This window comes from Monodelphis domestica, chromosome 1 (genome assembly GCF_027887165.1).
Source record: "Monodelphis domestica isolate mMonDom1 chromosome 1, mMonDom1.pri, whole genome shotgun sequence".
Taxonomy (NCBI): Eukaryota; Metazoa; Chordata; class Mammalia; order Didelphimorphia; family Didelphidae; genus Monodelphis; species Monodelphis domestica.
The window spans coordinates 183,147,277-183,172,428 of NC_077227.1; the positions used below are offsets into that span (position 1 = coordinate 183,147,277).

At 35.0% G+C, this 25,152-nt stretch overlaps 1 protein-coding gene across 3 annotated transcripts in view; it reads left to right on the top strand.

Annotated features, from left to right (window-relative positions):
- Window positions 1-17,344, top strand: part of SLC12A1 (solute carrier family 12 member 1) — a 132,974-nt gene extending 115,630 nt beyond the window's left edge. For all 3 annotated transcript variants that reach the window (XM_007479905.2, XM_003340052.3, XM_001369749.4), the window contains exons 25-27: window positions 10,510-10,645; window positions 14,854-14,921; window positions 16,087-17,344. In XM_007479905.2, the coding sequence (XP_007479967.1) occupies window positions 10,510-10,645; window positions 14,854-14,921; window positions 16,087-16,222 (340 nt within the window). In that variant the 3' untranslated portion in view covers window positions 16,223-17,344. The remainder of the gene's footprint in view (window positions 1-10,509; window positions 10,646-14,853; window positions 14,922-16,086) is intronic.
- Window positions 17,345-25,152: the final 7,808 nt, after the last annotated feature.

Here is a 25,152-nt window from a genome sequence, read left to right on the forward strand (position 1 = left end):
ATATGAAGGATACAGACTAAGAATATTCCATGGGTAGAGTTAGATTTCAACACAGCAAGGTGAGTGAGTTTCCACAGTCCAAAGCCAAAAGGCAGATCATTACTGCTCCTTCTTAAAAACCTCAGGTTCTTACAATCTCCAAACTGAAATGGTTCATCTAGTCCAAACCAAGAATCCCTACAACATCCCTTACAGGAAGTCATCTAGCTTTTATTTGAAGGAACCACCTGAGGGGAACTCACTCTCTTCATTCAGACTTCATATTATCCTTTATTCCATAACTCTTAAGTTTTATGAATATGTTCCTTCTTATAAGCAATATCATTCAAGAATGAAACCAGAAAAAGGTCAATAAACAAATGGAAAATATTTATATGAATTTTTATAACAAACTTTCATCATCAAAGACAATGGAGCTACCACATTTGGTCACAGATATGCTGCAAGACAAAGAAGAAATGACCCTGAAAAAATCCTATATGAGAAAAGCTGGGTGAGACTAAAAAAATGCACAAGAAGGTAAGATCAGAAGCAACACAATTTTAAGAGCACAAAGGGATTGATTCTCAAGATTTCTGAAGAAGATGCCAAATGCATGAGGAGTAAGGTGGGAAACAATTTGGACCTTGTTATAACAAAAACAAAAATCAACAGAGAATATCAATAATTCCTCACCTGTATGCCTATACCCAACTATACAGGGTTTTTGTTTGTTTGTTTGTTTGTTTTAATGAGAATATACACACATACACTGAGTATATACCTGAGGAGAACAGGAGACGGTATTGTGGACCAGAATACTAATGAAACTGGAGAAGTTTAAGTTAAAATTCTCATACTTCCAAGACACGGGACTGGACTATTTTGAGCAAGAAAGTTGTGATGCAGACCTAGGGAGGTTTGGATTAACTTTGCCCCTAGATAGATTGATCTGAGACCCAGCTATGAGCCCTCTGGACAAGAAGGGTATGAAAGCAATTTTTAAGACCTTGACAAAGAGCTCCTAAGACCCCGGGGAACCTCTTTGCTGAGTACTTTTAACTTTCTTGCTGGTAACTTTTATCTCCTTTTATCATCTGAACTCCTTTGAGTTAGAGAACTGCTTTTTCCCAGAGATATTTGAATATATTGCACCAGTTACAGAATGATGACCTAGATAGATGGGAATAACCAGACTTTCTTAAATGATATTTTATATCAGGTCACATCTTTAATCACACAATTTATTGAAAGTATAGGGAATATAAGATTTCACTGCATTTGTTGTTAGGAAAATAACATTTTATTTGGTAGAACAAAACACTGCCATCAAGGCCCTATTCTAACAAGATGTCTCCCATGCATATATAATGTCATTTGAGACTCCTTGGATGATATAACAACAGAAATACTCTGTTTATTGACCTTCTAATTATTATTATGAGTCAAGCTGTATGCTTGCCAAAGGTATTGACCATTGTCACTGAGGATAAACAGATTAGAACTCAAATGGAAAGGGATTCTTGTAGATGGAGAGTTCCTCCCAATGCTCTTGCTTGTGAATAGTGTTGTATTGATTATATGAAGTTCCTAAACACTGCAGAGATTCTTAAATGAAATCCAAGATTATTAAAAAAATAGCAGCCTACTATTCATTCAAGGAAAATAAATATGTGAAAGAAGAATGGCTGTTGTCCAAATTGTGTTACAGTGATCCCTCACCTATTTAAGGAGTTATGTTCCAGAGACCCCCATGATAGGTGAAAATGGGCCAAGTAGTGGGAAAGCAAACAGACCAATCTGAGCTAATCAATGCCCAGGATACAGAACACAGTGCTAGTTGGTCATCTCTCAGTCCATCAGCCAATAGTGTGCCTTGTACAAGTCATGGTGGCACTGCATTTCCATTGTGTAGAGTGCAGTATTCATCAGAAAATCCCATGATATAGTAAAAACTACAGGATACACAATTAGATTTTTTTAAACACACAATATAGTGAAGCTGTGATAAGCAAACTGTGATATCTCAAGGGACAACTGTATACAGTGTAAGAATTTATATTTAGGTTTTATGCTAAATAAGAAAATTCTAAAGTAATATTGTGGTCGCCAATCTAAAAATATTATAGCTTAAGTCAAAATGACTTTTGGTAGCTTTATTTACAAAGAGGTGGAAAGAGTAAAAGTGGAAACATGTAGTCAGAAAGCACTGCTTAGCTACAAATACCCTAAGTTTAATCCTAATGTCTCCAGACCACAAATGAGAATCCAAAAATGAATTTCATCAGAATCCAAAGTCCTAATTAGGAAGCCAAAATCCAAAGAACTAGGAGACACTGAAGAATCTGCCATGAACCTTCAGTGTACCAGAGGCTAAGACCACCAAGAATCTCACCAGAACTCTCATGCTGAGGAGAGTATCCCACCAAAGCGCCAATGAGCATGGAGGGTCTCCTCACTGGAGAACCAAAGAAGGAATCACTGCACTCACTACCACAAGCCAAAGCAGGATCTAGGGAAAGAGTTTCCTCCTCCAGTCCAGCTCACCAATGCAGAGAGCCTGACTGAATCCTTGAGCTGGCCTATTAAATCAGTTTTCTCGATGTCACTTCCCCACTTTACAGGAACCAATCGCAGTCTTTCAATTTGCCTAGAACTGCCCAGGGGGTGGACAGAGGCCTCTGGAGTTGTCACCACTTAAAAGTTGCTGATTGATAGACAAGGAGAGTTTGACTCACTCTTCACAACAGTTAGATTAATACCCCATAGAATTTATCCATCAGTAAATATATCATGGACAGATACTGCAAAAGGACATTTCAATGATTGCAGAATTTAACAGAAGAAGGAGAGCAGAACAAATTGCCTTTGGAAAATTGCATGGTTCTTCTCATGATCTCAAACTTCTCTCTGAAACAATAGCCCATCTTCTGAACACCAATATTTGGATGATATTATAATGGCAACAAGTCATGGAATAACTACTGTCTCCAAAGAAGTAACACTGAGGATCACTCAAAGGGCAATGACAGAATATATGTTAGACTTAAACAGGTTAAAACACCTTACTTACAAAGAATTGTGCAGGAGAAATAGTATAAAGGATGTCATGAGAGAAATGCATGACTGGAAAAAATGGCCAATTAGAGTGAGAGTGAGGAAAAGGCAAGCAATGGATAGCATATGTGTTCCACTAGGATCTACATGATATTGAGAATGAGAAAAAAACCCAAATATGTCTAGATGGAATCCCCTTTGGTAGATTTATGGCAGAACATTGGCAAGAGTCACACAAGAAGAATAGGCATGTATGGAATACAATTTTTATCACTGGAGAGAAAACTCACATCAAAGAGATCCTTTGGTCCACACTATCTATATCCATATATATGAATCTAGCTGAAATCTGCCTTTTCAACTTCCACCCTTTGGATGTACTTTTCTCATCTGGGGATTAAGCAAAATAAATCTACTTTTTTTTCAGTAGGACAACCCATTAACCATTTTAACATACTAATCACATTTCCCTAAGTCTTCTGTCCTCCATTCAAAACATCCATAGTCCATTCAATCAATTTTCATGTGTCCTCATCTTCGGGGCCATATTAATAGGCACTTGACTCTACCAATATCCTTCCCAGAATATAGTATCCACAATGGAACATAACATTTTAGATATGGTCTCAAGATTGTCACTTTTTATGTTCTGGGCACTGAGAATATACTAGTGCAGATTAAGTTCTCATCAGCATTAAAATTGTGGCTGCTTTATTACAGTGTTCATTAATATTGGTCTTTTAGTCCACTAAGACCCTCAGATATTTTTCAGTTTGGTGATACCTGGAAATATGTTAAACATCTATTTTCCCTCAAAAACTATTAAGAAGATATACTATTGTCTCCTGGGTAATACATACATACATATATACATATATACATATATATATATATATATATATCTTGGTAGTAACAATATGAATATTTCAACTTTCCAAACCCTCTACCCAAAGCTTCCCTCGTATATCCCACTTGGCTATAAGGTAAGGTGTTCCCATAGGCCCAAATATAGCATAACATCTTTGAGGGTGAAGACTATCTCTGATTCTTTTGTATCTTCCACAAAGAACTGCTTAAGGACCAAAGCTTTCCATGTATTAAATTTTCCCTGTGGGCAAGCTAAAGTTATAGTACTAGTGATGTCAGAAATGCTGCTTCTCATATTCAAATGATCAGTTACATTTTTAGCAGTCAAAAATTGCTTTATATTTATTGTCTTATTTTTAACAACTATTCGAGATGGATATTTTCATAAACTTTGGACTCTATATTCATTCATCTGATAGTCTTTCCTACTTTCTTGTTTTCTTGATGTTGTTTTTTACATAGGTGTCTGTTCAATCAAAAGTTTAGCTATGTAACGGTCTATTATGCTAGTTTCTGTAATGCCTGTATGCTCCACCATTCTTTGATTTCTGTCACAAGGTGTACTGAGAAAGCTAACTGCCATGTTGCTACCCACTTACTCTTCGCACAACCCACCATTCTTTGGAATATAGACTCCTTTTCATCTTATAGCATGCCTCCTTTGTGTGATATGAAACCTCTACTTATCAGAAGGCAACTGGCAGTAACAGGAATTAGGGGGCTCTGCAGGCTCCTGCCTCCTTTTGTTCAAAACTCAAACTGAACCCTCCCTACAAATCAAAAAGATAGTGTAACTAGAGCTGGATGGAACCTTAGAAGTCATCCATTCTAAAACCCACAATTTAAAAATAAGGAAGCTGAGGACCAGAAAGATTAAGTGATTTGCCTCATATCACACATATAAGTGGCAGAGGCCAGGATTCTAACTTGGACCCTATGACTCTATGTTCAGTCTTCTTTCCTTTGCACCACACTGTCTCCACTTGGTATTTCAGTCAATCAATAACCATTAAGCATATTATCTACTATGTGCTGGGCACTGTGTTAAACACAAGGGAAACAAAAAAGGGGGGGGTGAATTTTGCTTTCAAGGAGGTAAAAGTAAAGTGGAGGCAACAACATGGAAACAATTTATAAGCAACACAGGATAAATTGGAAATTATCAATAGAGGGAAGGCACTAGATTTAAGGAGAATCTGGAGGGGCATCTTACAGAAAATAAGACTTTTTATCTGGTAGTTGAAAAAATTCCTTCCAGAAGGCATTCCTTCCCCAAAAAATGTTTCCAGAGGGCAAAGATGAGTTTGGATAAAATTCCAAACATGAGAAACAGCCAGTGAAAATGCCTGGAATATGGAGATGGAGTGTCTTGTGTAGGAACAACAAAGATGCCATTGTTGCTAGGTCACACATTATGAGGAGGTTAGCAAAGTATATGAAGACTAGAAAGGTAGGAAGGGGTCCTATTGCAAAGGACTATGAATGACAAAGAGAAGTCTGTATGATTCTGGAGCTGATTTGAAACCACTATAGTTTATTGAAATGGGGAGAGGAAGAGTGACATGGTCAAATCTGAGTAAAGAATGGACTGGATTGGGGAGGCAGACCAACCAGCAGTCTATTGCAATAGGCTAGACATGAGATGATGAGGGTTTACACCAGGGCAGTAACAGTGTCAGAGAAGAGGGCTTATTCAAGAGATGTTATATAAACAAAAATGACAGTACTTGGCAACAAATTGGATATGGAAGATTAAAAAGAGTGAGAAGTCAAGATAACACCTACATTGAGTCAGAACTTATTAACTTCTGTGGAAAAAATGGAACTTATTTTAAATTTGGTATTGAAAATGTATTTCTATGGGCTGGACTTGAGTCAGGTAGATGATTAATATTTGCCTAAAGAATGGTGAGAGATAAGAACTTATTTAATAATCTTTTTTTCTCTATTCTTTATGGAGGAAATAATCCTGTATATAGAATGGTATGTTTTTCTGTCTTCTTCATAGATTACAAATTCTGTTGCTATAATTTGACAGATGAATAAGCCTGCTAACCAAAACTGTTGGGATTGTGGTTAGGAATCTTTACTAAAGAGATTCCCAACTGTATTCTCACAACAGCAACATCCTGTTGTTGCTAATCTTTCTTGGTGATCCTTCCCCCCAGAGAAACACTAAAATATTGCAGCAATTTTTCAAATTAAAGTAAATTTAGGTTAATTTTGTTTTGAGAATTTTCTGAGAATTTTATATCATCTCTGGATCTACAAGACATGTTCAGGGATTTTGCAGCAAACAGAATGTGTGCACACACACAGAGCATTACTCTGCCTAGACTCTTCCAAGGACTTTAATACCATGCAGCATATTTAAATGAAGAAAATCTTTAAGTGAGGGAGACCGTGTGTATGTTGTGTATGTGTGTGTGTTTCTCTCTCTCTCATTCTCTCTCTCTCTCTCTCTCTCTCTCTCTCTCTCTCTCTCTCTCTCTCTCTCTCTCTCTCTCTCTCTCTCTCTCTCTCTCTCTCTCTCTCTCTCTCTCTCTCTCTCTCTCTCTCTCTCTCTTTCTCTCTCTCTCTCTTTCTCTCTCTCTCTCTCTGACTCTCTGTCTCTTTTTGTCTCTGTCTTTCTGTCTCTCTCTCCCTCTCTTTCCCCCCACACCCATTCTCTCAGCACTACATTTTATTCACAGGAACAAAGATATTGTGATAGATGAGATTTCATGCAGAAGCATCTGACCTGTGACACTATAGAGATGAATAGGGGCAAATTTACTGCTAGTATTTCAATAAAGCCATGCTTTGTGTCAGAAGTTAGCCCCAGCTACCAGCAGTTGCTATAATCCTGTGCTATTATTCCTAGGCACGGTAGTCTTTACTAGTCTTAAAATAACCATTTTTAGTCTGAATCATTCCCTCTGGCTATTTTTCTTTAGGAAATACCATCAGGCATACAGATCCTCAGCAATGCAACCTAAAGGTCTCTGAACAAGCCTCTCCTCCACACACAAGGTCATAATCCATTAGAAGAAACTGCATAGTTTCGGAGCTCTTCCAGATCAGTAAAAACATGACTGATATGAATTGGCTTGATATCAGGTTCAGCACTTAGCACACTGATTCCAGTGCATAGTACAATGCCTAACACATAGTAGGGGCTTCATGATGACTACTGACAAACAAGAGTGCCTGTCATGGATTATTCTCAAATATTCCTTTTAGAATATACATCAGATTTTACTTCAAAAGCATCATTCATGATAGAAAATTTGCCCTAGTGACAATAAATGAAATTTTCATCACATCCTTGGACTTAGCAATGATGGTTTCTGGTCATCTCATTTGAAATACAAGAGCCCACTGAATCCTGTAGGTTCCAAAAGAGAATGTTTAAAGCCACTTTGTAACCATCATCATAAAAATATACCTTATTCCTAAGTAAGTATCACTTGATGTCCTTTTCACAAGCAGCTTTTTTAAAAAGCACCAGAAAGTGAGATCATGTTATTTTGGCACAAAAAATTTCTACCAATGGCTACCATCTTCCAGCAATCAGGATAACTTAGTGGCTACTACCTTGGGAATGTGACCCTTTACTTTTCCTTCTAGTCAGTGGGTGTGTTATCTGCAACATAGTCTCACTCCAATTTTCCTGAGTAAAATGAAAATTAATTTACTATACATGGTGAGGCTTTACAAAAGGGTTCAAACAATATACTGGTAGATAATTATAGGAATATAGACAATGAGAACAGCTTTGGCTAGTTTATGAAATTAAAATTTAATGAGTTTCCAGTTTGCTTCTTCTGTTGTTAAGCTCAAGTAAAAGAACATACATTAGCTCAGATCTGGCACCAGGATAAACTGTATTCCTGCTTGTCCTGTCAGGCTATATGACATTAGAATGGATGGGTGGGTGGATGAATGGAAGGATAAGAAAATAATTGAGCCAGGAGAAAGTGAGGCACTCAGATATTTAAATCTATTTCTTTTACAACATAGAATGAATTTGGAGTCAAATGCCAGAATGGAGACAAAAATATTCAGATGAGAATCAGAGAAAATTAGAAGCAAGTAAGGAGGGAAATTTAGCATAACAGAAATGGCAGGGTAGTTAACAACCGAATTTTGTGCATTGCCTAAGAAGAAAAGAAATCTTGATGCGGGAACCTGAGAAATTATGCAATTACAGGAAAGTTTTGTTGCCTGGCATATTGGATCAATTATTTGAGTCACAGGAAGAAAGAAAGGAAGGAGTAGTTATCAGATAATAAAAAAAAATCTGGGTTAAATAAGAATTATACTTAACAAGGGAATATTATACCATATATATAGATTACCATAAGAACAATTAGAAAGGTCTTTAATTAGAGGTAATCAGGTTTAGAAAAGAACCCAGGGAGCTGGGCTGAATAGAAAAATATAAGGATTTTAACATTTTTACCTGTTATTTCACAAAGAACTTAGAAATTTTCTTCTTGTAGCTCTGAGAAAATACTTAGCCTACTAGATCTAAATTTACACCAGGTTTCAATAGAGAGCGGTTCACCTGTTACTTAATGGGTGCTATCAACTAAATGTAACCAAAAAAAGCCTAATTTGCATTTAGATAACACTTTAAATTTTTCAAGAATCATAAGTTTATATCTTCATGAGGAAATTGAGGCCCACAGAAGTTAAGTGACTTTTCCAAGGTTTCAATGGCAGTAAAAATTCTGTATTCCACTATACCATGCTGTCTCCATCCTTCAAAATAGTCCCAGCAAGATAGATAGCAAATGAGAAAACTAAAAGCAAAATCCATTAAATAATTTACCCCTGCAAGTTGATGGTAGGGCTAGAACTAAAATTCATGTCCCTTGATTCCTGGCCCGCTTTGCTGGAGACAAGTAGGTGGTACAGTGCATAGACCACTGGGCCTGGAATCAGGAAGCTTCATTGTCATGAGTTCAAATCTAACTTCATACTCTTCCTAGCTGTGTGACCCTGGGAAAGTCATTATACCTCAATTTCTTCTGGTGATCATGATTGTGACTTTACCTCACAAAATTGTTGTGAGGATTAAGTGAGGTAATATTTGTAAAACACTTGTAAAACTACCTAATAGATATCTAATAAGGGCTTGTTTCCTTCCTTCTTAGCGCAGTATTAATTTCCATTATGCCATACTGTTTCTAGAAGTGTTTTTAGGAAATGGTTGCAGGCAGGCATATAAAAACCACTATTAAGTAGTACTTGCTACCAGTTTCACACCTGCTATGCTGTCAGACATATTTCTAAATGATACTGTGTAATAGAAATTGTGATGATATGTCATATTAGTTCTTATTGTTTCTAACAAAAATGCACATGTATGGATTCAATTTTCTACCTCTGAATTTTTCTTATGTGCCAAATCTATATATGACCTACTCACTAAAGAATCTGATTTATTATTTTACGTTTTTAGCTCATTGCTTCATCAATCCAATTTTAATAATAATTTTCCTAGATTCTAAATTTTACTATTTCCTACAGGTTCTGTCCAGCCCTTTGATTTCACTTATAAACTGAAAAAAAAAGTTGCTTGAGCCCTGAGAAGTTTGATTCCTTGTTTATGGTTACACAGTGCCACAGGAAGAATTTCAAGCCAATTCTTAATTCCAATGCTTGTCTTCTAGCTACTATATTACACTAATTTTCATTTCCAAAGTTACTAAATTAAAATTAAGCTATGTTATATATAAAACCAAAAAAGATTTTATATTTAAAAATTAAGAGTTTAAAGCAATATAAGTTTTATTTTGTTGTTATGATTGGAGAAATAAATTTAATATTTTTAAAAGACAAGAATAAGATATGAAAGTACTTTAAAATATTATAAAGCTCCTAGTAAATAGGCATCTTTCCCATAATATGTTTTCCTTTTAATCACATATAAGTATCCCTAGTTTTGTAGGTATTAAAATCCATCCCAACTACGATGCCCCCTAAAATATACTCATATACTAGACATTTGAAAAGCTCTCTCCTACCACCGGGACACACAGAGATAAAAAAGCAGCATTATCACAACTGTTATGAAAAAACACCCACATTGTTTTTAAAGCCATTAAATTCACAGGTTTATATACTTTTCACATTCAACATGCTCACGCCATACTGACACTGATAAATGGACAGGTGGTCTGAAAGCTAAAGCAGGCTCTTTATAACTCTTAACTAAACCTAATTCATATCCTTCACCATTTCATAGGATATTTCCCAATTAGAATGTGCAATAACCAAGTGGAAAATTATTTTATATTCTAATATATTGATACTAAAGTAATTTGCTTAGGTAGAAATTGCATCACTAGAGTTGCTAGTATTCCTGTATTTTTGTGTTTAAACTCAACATTAATACTTCATGGGCTGGTGACATATTAAATAGACTATGGCCATCTATAGCCAATAAAATAGATACATCTTTGTTCACAGGACATTGTCTGCATAAATAATTCTTAAAAGATTTGCATGACATTCTGCACTGATTCCATAATCAGCAGGACCTGTAATACCTAGAGTATCTGTGAAATAATGAGTTAGTTTCCTACTGTGAGGCATCCTTTATTATTCCAATTTCAGCTGGAAATTCTTTGAAGAGATGATTGAACCATATCGTCTCCATGAAAGCTGCAAAGATTTAACCACTGCTGAGAAATTAAAAAGAGAAACTCCATGGAAAATTACTGATTCAGAACTGGAAGCTTTCAAAGAAAAGGTAAAGGCTTGTCTTCCCTTAATTCTTACATTGTTGTCTGAATAGCTGAAAAGAAAACAGTGGTTGGTTGAAAGAGCAACAGTGGAAATCTCTATTATTTACTTTCATTTTTCAGGTCCTCTTAGAGGTTCTGCATTTTTAGGTGTTTTTCAATTATCTTATTACTTTAAAATGTTTTTTTTTCCATTTCTTTGGGTTCAGCTTATAAAATCAAAGTTGTTTTAGAAAAGAAGAAAAGTAAATTGCCCAAGGGAATTGTGAACTTTGCTTTTCTGTTATATCAAAGGATCGTAAGTATCCATGTGTCTAGTCATTCAAATGCAGCCCTTCTTAATACAGGCTGTATGACCTATGAATACCACCAAGTCAAGTATTAGGTACTATTTACTTCTGTAAGAAGTGTGGAGTCCATGGAAATCTCAGCAAAGATTTAAGTTGAAGAACTTAATGAATGGTTTAGACAAAATTCATTGCATTAAAAAATCGTGTTAAATATAGTTTAGTTATAAGGATTTTATTATAAAACCATTTAAAGTCAGAAGGGTAGAGATCAACCTAGATATCAGATGTTGACTATCTCCAGAAAATGGCCAGAATTAAATCCAACACTTGAAGTGCCATATATTATGTATATATTCATATAGATATATAAAATGTAAGAGGCACTAGGTATGAAAAGATGAAAAATGGCATCATCCTTGTCTTCCAAGAATATAAAAACTAATAGGAAGGACACAAAGTATTCAACAAACTACAATGTAATAGGGAAAAGGAGAAATTGAGACAGTATTCTAGGAAAATCTGAAGAAGAATTAATGATCAAAAAACTACCTTGGACTTTACAATAGAATACATATAACTAATTACCCTAATCTGTATTCAGATCAATGGAAATTGGTCACTTTTTTAATACCGACTTTCCAATAGCTAATATTTCCAATTGAACTGAATAATAAAACTCAGGGAAACAACTGGAAACTATACAACAAACTGGAAGTTGTGGTGTCTTTAATATATAGAAAAATTTTAATTACAGAACAAAGCAGAATTTGTGGTTTGTTTCACATACAAACTTTATTTTTCAAGGCTATCAAGTATGTGAGGCTTTTTTCTGGTTCTAGAGATTGCCATTTATAGGGATAGATGGATTAATATTTGATTTGGTGATTCTAATTAATTGACAACCAATTTGAGAACCATAAAAGGTAAGTTCTACTAGATTCCTCACCAGTGGAAAGTGTTCACTTAAGATCTCTTTCTTTCTTTGTTATCAATTCTATTCAGTTAATGCAGCTTACATAATGTTTTGGAGTAAAAAAGAACTTGGAAAGTCAAAATCCCTATCTCAAATGGATTTCAAAGTCAAATAAAATATTCAAATGGGTACAAAGCTATGTGTGTGTATAGACAGACAGACAGACAGACAGACAGATAGATAGATAGATAGATAGATAGATAGATAGATAGATAGATAGATAGATAGATAGATAGACAGACAGACATATATGAGATATGTGTGTATGCCATCTGAATCTGATTTGGATCAAATATGAACCTATTATGTCTTTTTTTCTAAGTTCAAGATGGATTTTTGAACGTGTTGGTTTCTGATTTTTGCTTAAGGTAAGGGATGTATGTGGTTCTAGGTATGAGACTACAGAAATGGGGAGAAATCGAAGGCAAAATCAGGGAGGAGTGAATGTAGCTGATAGTGATCAGGTTAGGCTTAATAAAAACATCGATGATCAAGCAATAAAAAGAATAAAGTAGAATGAAGTGGTTTGACTGAGAGTTCTAAAATGATGCTCATTTTGAGTCACATTAGATATAAATGGAGGCAAATCAATGAAAATTTTACTGAAGGGATATAAGATGACTCCTAAGGTTATTTCATTCATTTATAAGGCTCAAAACTGTTTTTTTTAATAAATGGATTAATTATAATGCATAGAACAACTTGGAAAGGAACAGAAAAAACCAAGTTTACACCTATCTAATCTGAGTAAGGGATGTGCTAAGTAGAGACTGAGGGAAAAAACATGAATGCAAGCATTTTATGGTAGGAAATGACACCCAATCTGAATGTTTATAATAGAGGAAAATGAGAACATCCAAACATCATACCAAAGTGAACCAGTTTGAGAGCAGAGAATGATAAGAAATAATTATAAATAAAAATATTAGGATTTTCTTTGTTTTATAAACTTTATTTTCTATTCAATTAATTCAATAAAATTGTATTAAATGCCTACTAACTGCCAGGCACTGGGCTAAATGCTAGGAATACAAAAAGGAGCAAAATACAGTCTCCACTTACAAGGAGCTTACAATCTAATGGGGGAAATGTCTTCTAGACTAGAGAAAACTGTTTGCCCACAAATTAAAAACCAAGGATTCAGTGAAAAAATGTTAGGAATACTTTCTCACAAAAATATGAAATCCAAAATTGTGTATCAAATTGTTTATCCCTTGTATACTTTTTTTAGTATAACTTTATTTTTAGTGTTTTGGTCTGTCTCCTTTATCTCTTGAGATGTTACAGATCCTCCAGCCCTCTGAACAAGCATTTCTAGATATTGTTAATATAGTTCAAGCCTAGCCATGTTACATGGCCAAATTAGCTTCGGAATCACTGGTCTAGCAAACAGAGAACTGAACCAAACTAAGAAAGTTATAGTCATGTCAGATCTTTCACTGACTATGCAATTCATTTTTTTTTCTTGAACCAGTGAAATGATGATAATAATTGGCATCCCTTGCTTCTGTCACTGGAACATTGCACGGATAAATTAGATTTAGCCATTATTAAAATGTGGCAAATGATTCATGTTGAAACATGCATTAACTGTTTTGTCCCACTAAGCTGCCAAATCTTGCTAGACAACAGCATGAGCCCTCCTACCCTTAAAGGGATAGTGCAGCTCTTAAAAGTGGGTCAGTTATTTGTTTTTTACTAGTAAAAGTAGGTGCCTTATTACTGAAAAATGCACTGTGCTTCCTGGAAAAGATGGGATGTAATTCAGCCTATCTTAGAATATTCAGCTGAAATTAAGAATAGACTAATTTCCTACCTGATTAGTTTCCTTACTTCCCAAATATTGTCCTTTCCATAGTCCTTTTCTCCTTACCCATTTGAATCTATTATCAATTATTTAGAACACATTCTTTACAACAGTAGATAGGGGCCACAGTGGATAAAGCTCTGGCCTACAGTCAGGAAGACCCAAGTTCAAATGTGGCTGCACACACTTAATAACGATGTGACTCTGGGCAAGTCACTGCCTCAGTTTACTTGTGTGTAAAATGGGTATGATAACAGCATCTCTCTCAGGGTCAAATTAGATAATATCTATATAGCATTTAGCACAGTCCCTGGCACTTAAGCAAGCATTATGCAAATGTTAACTTATTATTACTATCATTTTTCTGGAAGTCACTAAAATGTTTCTTATGAGTTTTATGATTTTTTTTCAAGATTGAACAGAAGAATTGCACTTATTAAAAATTATTGTTTTAATGACTAAAAGAGATATTAAAAGAGTTCTAGACCTAGAGTTGGGAGGATCTGGGTTCAAATCTGACCTCAGTTATTTCCTACTTGGGTGGCCCTGCACAAGTCACTTAACCCCTATTGCCTAACCCCCACCACATTTCTGTCTTAGAACTGACAGTAAGACAAAAATAAGGATTATTATTATTAGTTAAAATAGGAAGTTACCAAATAAAACAAAATGGTAAGCTCTAGAGATGGCATGCTCAAGTGAGCCACTCACCCTCTTTACCCTGGCCTCTATCTTCCTATCTCATGATTCCTGACAATAGCTCCACACCAAGGCTCCAAGGTTTCTGTCTGCTTCAGAGAGAGACTCAGCTAAGAGTGCCTGCCATTCCACTTTCCTCAGCTGGGATTATTATGGTTGCTCCCAGCACAAAAATTCCTAGTTATCATTCTGGAGTAGAAGGAACATTATTTCTAGAGGCAAGAGCCTTATGTTCAGATCTTGCCTGTGCCATTTGCTACCTGCCTAACCTTGCACAAGTCACTTAACATCCCTGAGACTCAGTTTCCTCATCTATAAAATGAGGTGGTTGGACCAGAGGAACTCTGAGGTCCCTTCTGCCTCTAGATTTATCTCCCTAGGATGTTATGAACAGATAACAGCCCAGACCAAAGTCATTTGCTACAAGATCTGATTTATTTTCCATAGTGTTACCGTCAAGTCCGATTGAATGAACTCTTACAGGAACACTCGCGAGCTGCTAATCTCATTGTTCTGTAAGTACCATTCTAAAAGTTGATCTATAGCTAGGCAGATGGATTTAGTGTATGATATGTATATTACATGCATAATAATATAGAATACAAACACATGCATGTTATATGTAACTCTTATGTATATATCTTTGCAAGTATGATATATTATACATATAGTATAGGTGTATATACAATATATGTATGTTGTGTGCATATGTATATTACATGCATAATGTTTATAAAATGCACATGCATATATATCAATATTATGTGTGAGATTATATATACACGTATATACATAAGTTACACATATTTACCTATTACAGTTACATAAGAAAAATGTAATAATAGTAAACAAATAACCAAACTGACTTAAAGGAAAAAAGTTACCCCAAACTAAAGAATTTTCAGAATATGGGATTTGAGGGAGCAAGTGGAAATATAATTTGGTAAACTCTGATAGCTGAGCATGAAAGGTTCATCACTTGTTTTGTAGTTTCTATCCTCTAAGAGCTGACTCCTATAGAAATGTAAGTATTCAAGCTGCAGATGAGTGCTAAACTCTCAGAGATAGTGTGGAAAAGTTTGGAGAAAGATGATGACTAAACTAGATGACCCTCCAAAGTCCCTAACAACTTAGAAGTGCCTTTTCCTAAAATTCTTATAAGGGCATTAACTTAAGAAAAAAACAGATCTTGGATTTTCCAAAGATCAGTAAAGCAATTGAGTGGCATAATGGGAGCAGCAAATTGGTCCTCAGAAGCTTCTTTCTGCTCTGTCTCTGCCACTCCCCCAAAATGTAATCTTGAGTGAATCAATTGATCTCTTTGGGTCTGTGAAAAGAGGAAGTTCAATGAAGATGATGTCTAAGGTATCTTCTAACTGTGAAATGATATGATATATTCATTTTCATTATTTATCCTTCTCTTCTTCCTGTATTCTAGCACCCCAAACTGATTTTTCTGATTTACATAATATTTATACTCTATAAGAATTGCCGTTAGTTTAAGGTCAACCCTCAGACTCCTTTAAGTGTTTTGGTTTTTTCTTGATTCAATCAATCAGGATATTAGTGAACAAATAATCTAGAAATATTGTTGGTGTTAGCCTCTATCATATTTTTTAAACTTTTTCTGTGTGTGTGTGTGTGTGTGTTTTTCTTCACTCCCCAATCCAATTCCAATAGGAGTCTTCCAGTGGCTAGAAAAGCCACTATATCGGATACATTGTACATGGCCTGGCTAGAAATCCTCACAAAGAACCTCCCTCCTGTCTTGTTGGTTAGAGGAAATCATAAAAATGTCCTAACTTTCTATTCTTAATATACAAAGGCTTCAAGTATAATTCATTTTAATATGTGAATGGAAAACTCTCAAGTACTTTGTGCACCAGATCTGATCTCAAGCAGCTTCTAAAGACCATCATCTTGGCTCATAACCAACGCTGTCACCATTTTTTAAACTTACTAATAAAACCAAAATAATGTAAACCTGTTAAAAGACTTACCAGCATAGGGAGAAACAAACGTTATCATTGTCACCTGTATATGAATAAGGACATGAAAGAAAGGCACGTTTGCTTGTATGTATTTTTAAAACTACTATGGCTCTAAACTCCACTGAAAAAGGAATCAAATCTTCTCTTTCCCTGGTATTTGCTTACTGGTCTAAATATAGTCTTTAAAAAATGTGTTACTAGTAGCTCGGACTTATTAAATATAAACTTGGCAGGAACAATGATCATTTGGAGCCTCCAGAGAGATTTATTTAACAAAGGTGGATTAAAAATCGGCCACTGAAAACTACTGAAAAATTCTTTGTTACTAAATGTTCAAAGCATTTGGTTAAAATCAGCAATTTAATGTAATTACAGATATGCTATTAATATTCAGCTTGAATTTACTGCCTACTTGAAAATATATATAGTAACTGGATTATATATATATAAGCATATATTTTAATTAAGCAAATAATGCATGTTATCTTTTGAATATATATTTTAGTTGACCTTTATTATATTGTGTGAAGTTGCCATTATAGTGCTAATTATGTGGGATTTCTTCTAATTAAATAGTTGGTACCTAGGAAATACTTAAAGTCTTTTAGGTTGAAAAATACATGCCACAGATTTTCAAATTGTCATATGTTTCCATACAGAGAGAGGGAATTACACTTTAATTATCTTATATGATGATGACATGTTTAAAAGAATAATTAATGAAAAGTTAAATTAAGAAACATTCAAGATTTAGAATATGTACTCATTTTCTTTTTTCCTTTCATCTTTGAGACTTATTTACCAGTAGAAACCAAACAAAAAGTTAGAAATAAATTTTCCAATTGTTTTCCCCAAATGAATGACGATTTTTGTGATGAACTTTGACTGCTTTTAACTGATACATTTAAAAAATGAACTTGAAATAAATAGATAAATTTTGACTGCCATGGCCTATTGTCGTGTTTTTTACCTTTTCATTATGAAGGTTGAATCAAAGTTAATGCTTTTGAGACCTGGATCAATAACTGTCACACATCGACCTAAAGGAAAGGAGGAAGAAAGGAAGAAAAGGAAAGAGGGGAAAGATGAACAAGAAAACAAGATAACAGAAAAAAAATACAAATTATACTTGTAGGACCATATGGTTGGGGGTGGGTATGACAGGTCTGGGAAAGATGAGGAGGGAGAAATCATGCAGTCAAATGTCAATCATACTCAGAAAGGCTCAGAGGGTATCAGCAGTGGTATTAATAATAGCTAACATGTATATAGTTGTGCTAAGCACTATATTCTTTTTCTCACTTGATCCTCAAAACAACACTGGAAGCTAGGTGCTATTATTATCCCCATTTTACAGATGGAGAAACTAAGGCAAGCTGAAATTAAGTGACTTTCTCTGGAGTCATGAGTGGATTTATAATGGCTTAGGAGACAAGTCCAAGCAATGTAATTTATTAGCAAAGCACACAGATGCAAAATAAATCAGGTCCAAGGACCTCAATAGGAACAAAGACCACAAATACAGACTTTTACACAGATATTATACAAAGGGAATAAAAAAACAAGATGTAAAACAGGACATAAGGCTTTGGTAATCTGACTTTTTATTGGATGAAAACTTTGGGTCTTTCCGAGATAGGACTGCCTTTTTCCTTTTTTTTTTTTTGTATCCCCAGCACTTAGCACAGTGCCTAACATACAGTAAGTGCTTAATAAATATTTATTGACTGAGGATTGCTAGTCTGGGTTTCTATTAGCATGTAGGAACTAAGTATCTAGACCTACCTCTCTATTGCTTGTTTGACAATGGGCAGGGACTTAAATAATGAGGTTCCCTTGCCAAAAGATATTTCTCACAAACTAAATCCAAGTCTTTCAAGAATTAGGGCTGTCTGGTAAACAGGCAATATTCCAATTATTCTTTTTCCTGTGGCAAAGAGTGGATCCTGGAGAGAAATTTGTAAGCTTCCCAAACCTCTCTGTCTTTTCTACTTTCAGCCAAGGAACCTAACCACAGGAACCCTCACATTAACCTCTGCAGTTTTACAATCGAGTTGCTAATACAAATTGCTTTCACAGATGCCATATTTTTTTCCTTCTAAATTTAACTTTCTATATTACATAACACATTTAAGTAGATAATAACTACGTATTTTAAGCAAAGAGATAGATAATTTTTTTCACAATTGGCACGGTGATTCTTAATTCTAGTACTAATGTAAACAAGGATACTCTGGAAGATATAATTAAGAATAAAATAAGACAGTGACAACTCTCCCCATAAATCTGGAATGTCCGGTAGATTTACCAGGGATTCTATGCTATAATGTCTAATATGTCACCACTAGCTTTGTAAAAGTCATAATATAATTCAAAGACTCATATTCTCCCTCTCCTTAAAAAGTTATTTTTCATTTCAAGCAATATTAAGGAAGAGTGAAGTAACTACAATCTCAATATTTTTTCACTTAAATTTTAGCCAGTTTTATAGTCGAATTCTATGTAATGATAAACTGACTACATATAATCTACTGCAAGGCTGCCTTCTAGCAATAGAATTCATTTTAATTAAAGTTCTTCCTAGTGACTGCCTAACTTGAACCCTATCTACCCATGTCAAATGTCAACATTGTGGTTAATCACTTAGCAGTTATAGTTAATGAGTTTCTTGGTTACCTGGATATGGTATTAGAATAATTTTATGCCTAAACATGTGTTATTTGGGGAATATTCTTTTATATTACTTGGGACAGTCTCCTAGAAGAAATTCTCTTATCCATCAATTTATTGAAAGGATAAACCAGAGCCTTATTCCTGAAAAGCTGTAAGCAAAAAGTTATACAATGTCTCTCCTGTTAATAAAAAATCAAAGGTGTGGTGGGAGTTATCTTCAGAAGTATCCTGAAACCAACAGTGTGCTGATAAATGTTAAATAACCCTACTGAGAGAGGAAGCTCACAGGACATAGCTTGCATGGCTAACACTTTCTTAAGTCTAGGCAATCAACAAACGAATAAATCAAGTTCAAATTGTAGTGTTTGCTGATTATGAGATGTAATGCTCACACTAAAAATTTCACATTTGGCTGTCTGCAGACCTCTGCCTAAAACAGACTGAGTTTTATTGGTAAATAAGGAACTCAGTGTGACATGGGTCTATTCACCATAAAGAAAACCTGGGTGATTTGACATACATAAACATTAGGGAGAGAAAAGTACCTAATTATGTCCAAGAGTTTGCATTACAGATAGCTGGACTGCGCAACTGAAAAAACCTTAGAGATCATCCCCTCATTTTTCATTTAGTTGCAAAGAGATTTTTCCAGCTTTAGGTTTATGGGATTAACTTCAATTCCTTTCAAAATTTTAGAATGCATTATTAAAGGGGTGATTTGTAAGTATGTGAAAAAGGAGGTCATGGTCACCATGAAGCAGGATATTCACCAAGAGCAAGTCATGCCATGTCATTTCTTCTCCTAAGCCTCACACAGAGCTATGGAAAGGTGTATCATGATGGGTATAAATATGCTGCAACATAAAACTAACAAGGAACTCCAAATAAGGATGGGGTAAAGGATGGCATCAAAGCACAGAAAGAGATGGATAAGAGTGAAGGATGACAGGTTAGTATCCAGAGTGCTTCACTTGATATTTTCCAAAGGAAGGCTTTCATCATATTGGGTAGATCCTCATTAGTGAAATTTTAGGAGGACAGACAAGAATTGCACAGGATGTAAAGGTTGTTGGCAGGGAAGTCCTGAGATCTAATTGTCATTTCAGTATTTGAATAAATATAAAATCCTTCACATGGACTGTAAATGCCAACCATATACATACAGGATAAGTAAAACACAACTAGATAAACAGTTGGTATAAGGGATTTCAGAGACTACAAACTTTGTAAGAGTTAATAGTGTGATGTGACAGCCAATAAAAGCAATATGTTCTCAGGCTATATTAAAAGGAAGGTCCAGAATGAGACAGTCCCTTTTACTCTACTCAGGATAGAATATCAGACTTGGAGTTAGGAAAACCAGAGTTCAAATCTGGCCTTAGACATTTACTATCTGTGCGACCCTAGGTAACTCACTTACTCTGTCTCAGCTTCCTCATCTATAAAATGTGAATAATAATAGCACTCAGCTCACAAGATTGTTGTGGGGATCAAATAAAATAATATTTGTAAAGTTCATAGCACAGTGCCCAGGACACAGTAAAAATGTAGCTGTCATTATTATTACTATTATTACTTTGTCCCAGAATTCAATGCCATATTCTAGGGAAGATATTGAGATGTCAGAGTATTTTCAAAAAAGGGCAACAAGAATGCCGAAGGACCTCAAGACGATTCCCTATGAAAATCAGTTCAAGTCACTGATTATGTTTATACTGGAGTAAAATAACTTAGGAGGGAAGTGAGAACTGTCTTCTAATATCTTGAAGTGTTGTCATGGGAAAGACATAGAAGATTTGGACCCAAAAATCAGAACTATAGTGAACAAGTGGAAATTAAAGAGGCAGATTTCAGCTTGAGATGATTCCTATCATTTAAAAGCTGTCCAAAAAATGGAATAGGATGTCTTGGGAAGAAGAGAGTTCCCCATCTCTGGATGTCTTCAAACAGAAGCTCTATGATCAAGGATAATATAAAGCAGGAGAGTAAAACACAAATAGAAAAAAAGGGCCATTTAATTATACATAAGGATCCTTATGGGTAACAAATTGACTTAGAAAATCACATACTATTTGTTATTTCTCAGTGTTTAAAGTAATTTTGATCCTATAAAACAGAAAAATCATATTTTAAGGGAAACATTCTCCAAACAAAAGGAAAAAGAGTACAATTCTCTAAGCCATGATCATTCACTGAACTTAGAATAAGTCTATAATGTCCACTTGCCAAAGAACTCAAGACTTAAAGTAAGTTCCCAGTATGGAAGAAGGAAATTAGTATAAGGTTCAATTTAAGCCCAGAGTTTTTAAATAGGCAGAGAAGTTCAGTCTACTGAACTTATTTTTAATTTAATTTTAATTTAATATTATTCTTTTCTTCTATTATTCTTCTATTATTTCTTCTATTATCTAATTATTCTATTAATTATAATATTATTCTTAATATAAACTTATTTGCAGATACCAGTCCCATAGAGGTTAGTTGCAAATAAAGAGTGAGGTCTGGCAACACCAAGAAGATTCATGGTCATTAGGAGAGACTATTTCTAGAACTTTTTAATAAATCAAGTTACATCAAATTAGGGTTTTCAAGAGCCACATTCATCAACATCTCCAACATGTGAAGACTATTATTGTTATTGTTATTTTCCCTCCATTTTTCAAAGAGGACCAATGACATCATGGGGTGATGTTTTGACTTGTGTTTGAATGGATTTAAGTGAGGCAAAGTTGCACAAAGTGGTCAGCCTCATTCTCTCTTCCAGTCATCAAAGTCCAGGGAAAAGACAAAAGTCAAGATAACTGAGGATGGCCCGGGATGCCATGGAAAATGTTGGAACCTTCCATGTCTAACCAAGTTCTAAGAGCTCCAGAGAGCTTGCTTCATCCACTTTCATGGCCATGAGTTTGCTTCATCCACTTTCATGGCCATTGAGACAAATTGTCTTCATCCTCCCATTCCACTGGAGGAAGTCTTCACATGCTTGGGGTAGACACCCCCTTAACTCACTTAAATCATTCGACTTGGTTAAGCCCATCTACAAAGATGGTTTACCAAGGTGGGGCCACTGCTTATGCTTTTTGGAGCCACATATGAGAGTTGAATACTATGTAGATAACAAAGATAAATAAGTAATCCTGAAAAAGTTTTGGTAGACCCTTACACCAAAGATGCTAATCTTAGAATACCAAAAAATGAATACAAAGTTAATATAGTATAACCTGACATCCAAAGGGGAAATCTGTAGAGCTAGATAATTATTCAGTGTTCGGCTCTATCTTTTTTAAGCTTAATAAATAATCAAAAGAGGATCTTATATTCTTTACATGATTCAATCAATGTTGTGATGGAAAAAATGTAGTCAATTGAGGAATATCATTTGCAAAACCCTAACTATTCCTTTCTAATCACTGATGCCTTCAATGCATATGTAGATTATTCTTACAAAAAAAGTCTCTAGGTAGGAAAGCAGATATAAGGTTTGATGGTTATTGATATTCTCTTAATTGTCTTTTTCTTGACAGGCCTGAGATTTTTTTTCCTATGTCTAAATCTCCAGCAATGACTTTTTCTATAGATTTATTCTGGTTGCTTTTCCCATATTTGGTTTTTTTTAATACCTTTCCTACTTCTTCCAGAATCATATCTTGAACTATGAGGTTAGAATTTAAATGTGGAGACTATGCTGTCCTTCATAGTGAAAACTTTGCCATAAAAATCTTATCATTCTTTTGTATCATTGCCTATTTGCTGTCCTTCCAGTTTCATCCTTAAACACCATTGGTTTAACTGTTTACTTACTGAATCTCTCAAAACTTTCTTCATAAGTGTTTTTTTTTTTAATGATGTGACACCACTCATAATTTTTCACCATCCTCTATAAAATTTTATAAATGTCTATATCTTAAGTTGATGTAGACCTTGGCTACCATATCCCTCAACTTGTCAAAAAGATAAAGAGAATTCTAACTAAAGTAGTTTTTAGGTTATTTGGATCATCTCTTTATGGCAACCATTTTATATGAGGTAATTTCTCTACAAAATTATTTTAATCAATGCTAATGTCTATTTCCTATTTTTCACATCAATAACTCTTTAAAATGGATCAAATTGGAGTTGCCTGGATTGAATGCCATTTCTTTATTTCCATGTTATTCTTTTTCTGGTTCTCTATTAATTCAATCAACAAGTATCTATTTTGAGCCTAATATATGCATAACATTTTGCTTGGCACTGAGGAATATATAGTAATAGAGAAAAAGTAAAGCACACTATAGCAATTGTCTTCCAGTAGACTGTATATGTACACATTGTTATATTTTTTGGCCTATACCCTAACTGCATAATCTAACCCACCTCATAATTTGAGGTGCTACTAATGTATGAATTTCTTCTTATAAGGCTAAATGATGGACCAAATTTCTATTTAAGACTGGATTCATTTATTAATTTTTACATACAACCCATGTTGAAAAACTCCTTTTCTTTTTTTTTTTTTTAAATATATTTTATTTGATCATTTCCAAGCATTATTCGTTAAAGACATAGATCATTTTCTTTTCCTCCCCCCCACCCCCCATAGCCGACGCGTAAGTCCACTGGGCATTAGATGTTTTCTTGATTTGAACCCATTGCTTTGTTGATAGTATTTGCATTAGAGTGTTCATTTAAAGTCTATCCTCTGTCATGTCCCCTCAACCTCTGTATTCAGGCAGTTGCTTTTTCTCGGTGTTTCCACTCCCATAGTTTATCCTTTGCTTATGAATGGTGTTTTTTTTCTCCTGGATCCCTGAAAGTTGTTCAGGGACATTACACCGCCCCTAATGGAGAAGTCCATTACGTTCGATTATACCACAGTGTATTAGTCTCTGTGTACAATGTTCTCCTGGTTCTGCTCCTCTCGCTCTGCATCACTTCCTGGAGGTTGTTCCAGTCTCCATGGAACTTCTCCACTTTATTATTCCTTTGAGCACAATAGTATTCCATCACCAACATATACCACAGTTTGTTCAGCCATTCCCCAATTGATGGGCATCCCCTCGTTTTCCAGTTTTGGGCCACCACAAAGAGCGCAGCTATGAATATTTTTGTACAAGCCTTTGTGTCCATTATCTCTTTGGGGTACAGACCCAGCAGTGCTATGGCTGGGTCAAAGGGTAGATATTCTTTTGTCGCCCTTTGGGCATAGTTCCAAATTGCCCTCCAGAATGGTTGGATCAGTTCACAACTCCACCAGCAATGAATTAATGTCCCTACTTTGCCACATCCCCTCCAGCATTCATTACTTTCCTTTGCTGTTATGTTAGCCAATCTGCTAGGTGTGAGGTGATATGTCAGAGTTGTTTTGATTTGCATCTCTCTGATTATAAGAGATGTAGAACACTTCTTCATGTGCTTGTTAATAGTTTTGATTTCTTTATCTGAGAACTGCCTATCCATTTCCCTTGCCCATTTATCAATTGGAGAATGGCTTGATTTTTTGTACAATTGATTTAGCTCATTATAAATATGAGTAATTAAACCTTTGTCAGAGGTTTCTATGAAGATTTTTTCCCAATTTGTTGTTTCCCTTCTGATTTTAGTTATATTGGTTTTGTTTGTACAAAAGCTTTTTAGTTTGATGTAGTCAAAATTATTTATTTTACATTTTGTGATTCTTTCTATATCTTGCTTGGTTTTAAAGCCTTTCCCCTCCCAAAGGTCTGACATGTATACTATTCTGTGTTTACCCAATTTACTTATGGTTTCCTTCTTTATGTTTAAGTCACTCACCCATTTTGAATTTATCTTGGTGTAGGGTGTGAGGTGTTGATCTATTCCTAGTCTCTCCCACACTGTCTTCCAATTTTCCCAGCAGTTTTTATCAAATAGTGGATTTTTGTCCCAAAAGCTGGGATCTTTGGGTTTATCGTATACTGTCTTGCTGAGGTCGTTTTCCCCCAGTCTATTCCACTGATCTTCCTTTCTGTTTCTTAGCCCGTACCAAATTGTTTTGATGACTGCTGCTTTGTAATATAGTTTGAGGTCTGGGACTGCAAGGCCCCCATCATATGTGTTTTTTTTCATTATTTCCCTGGATATC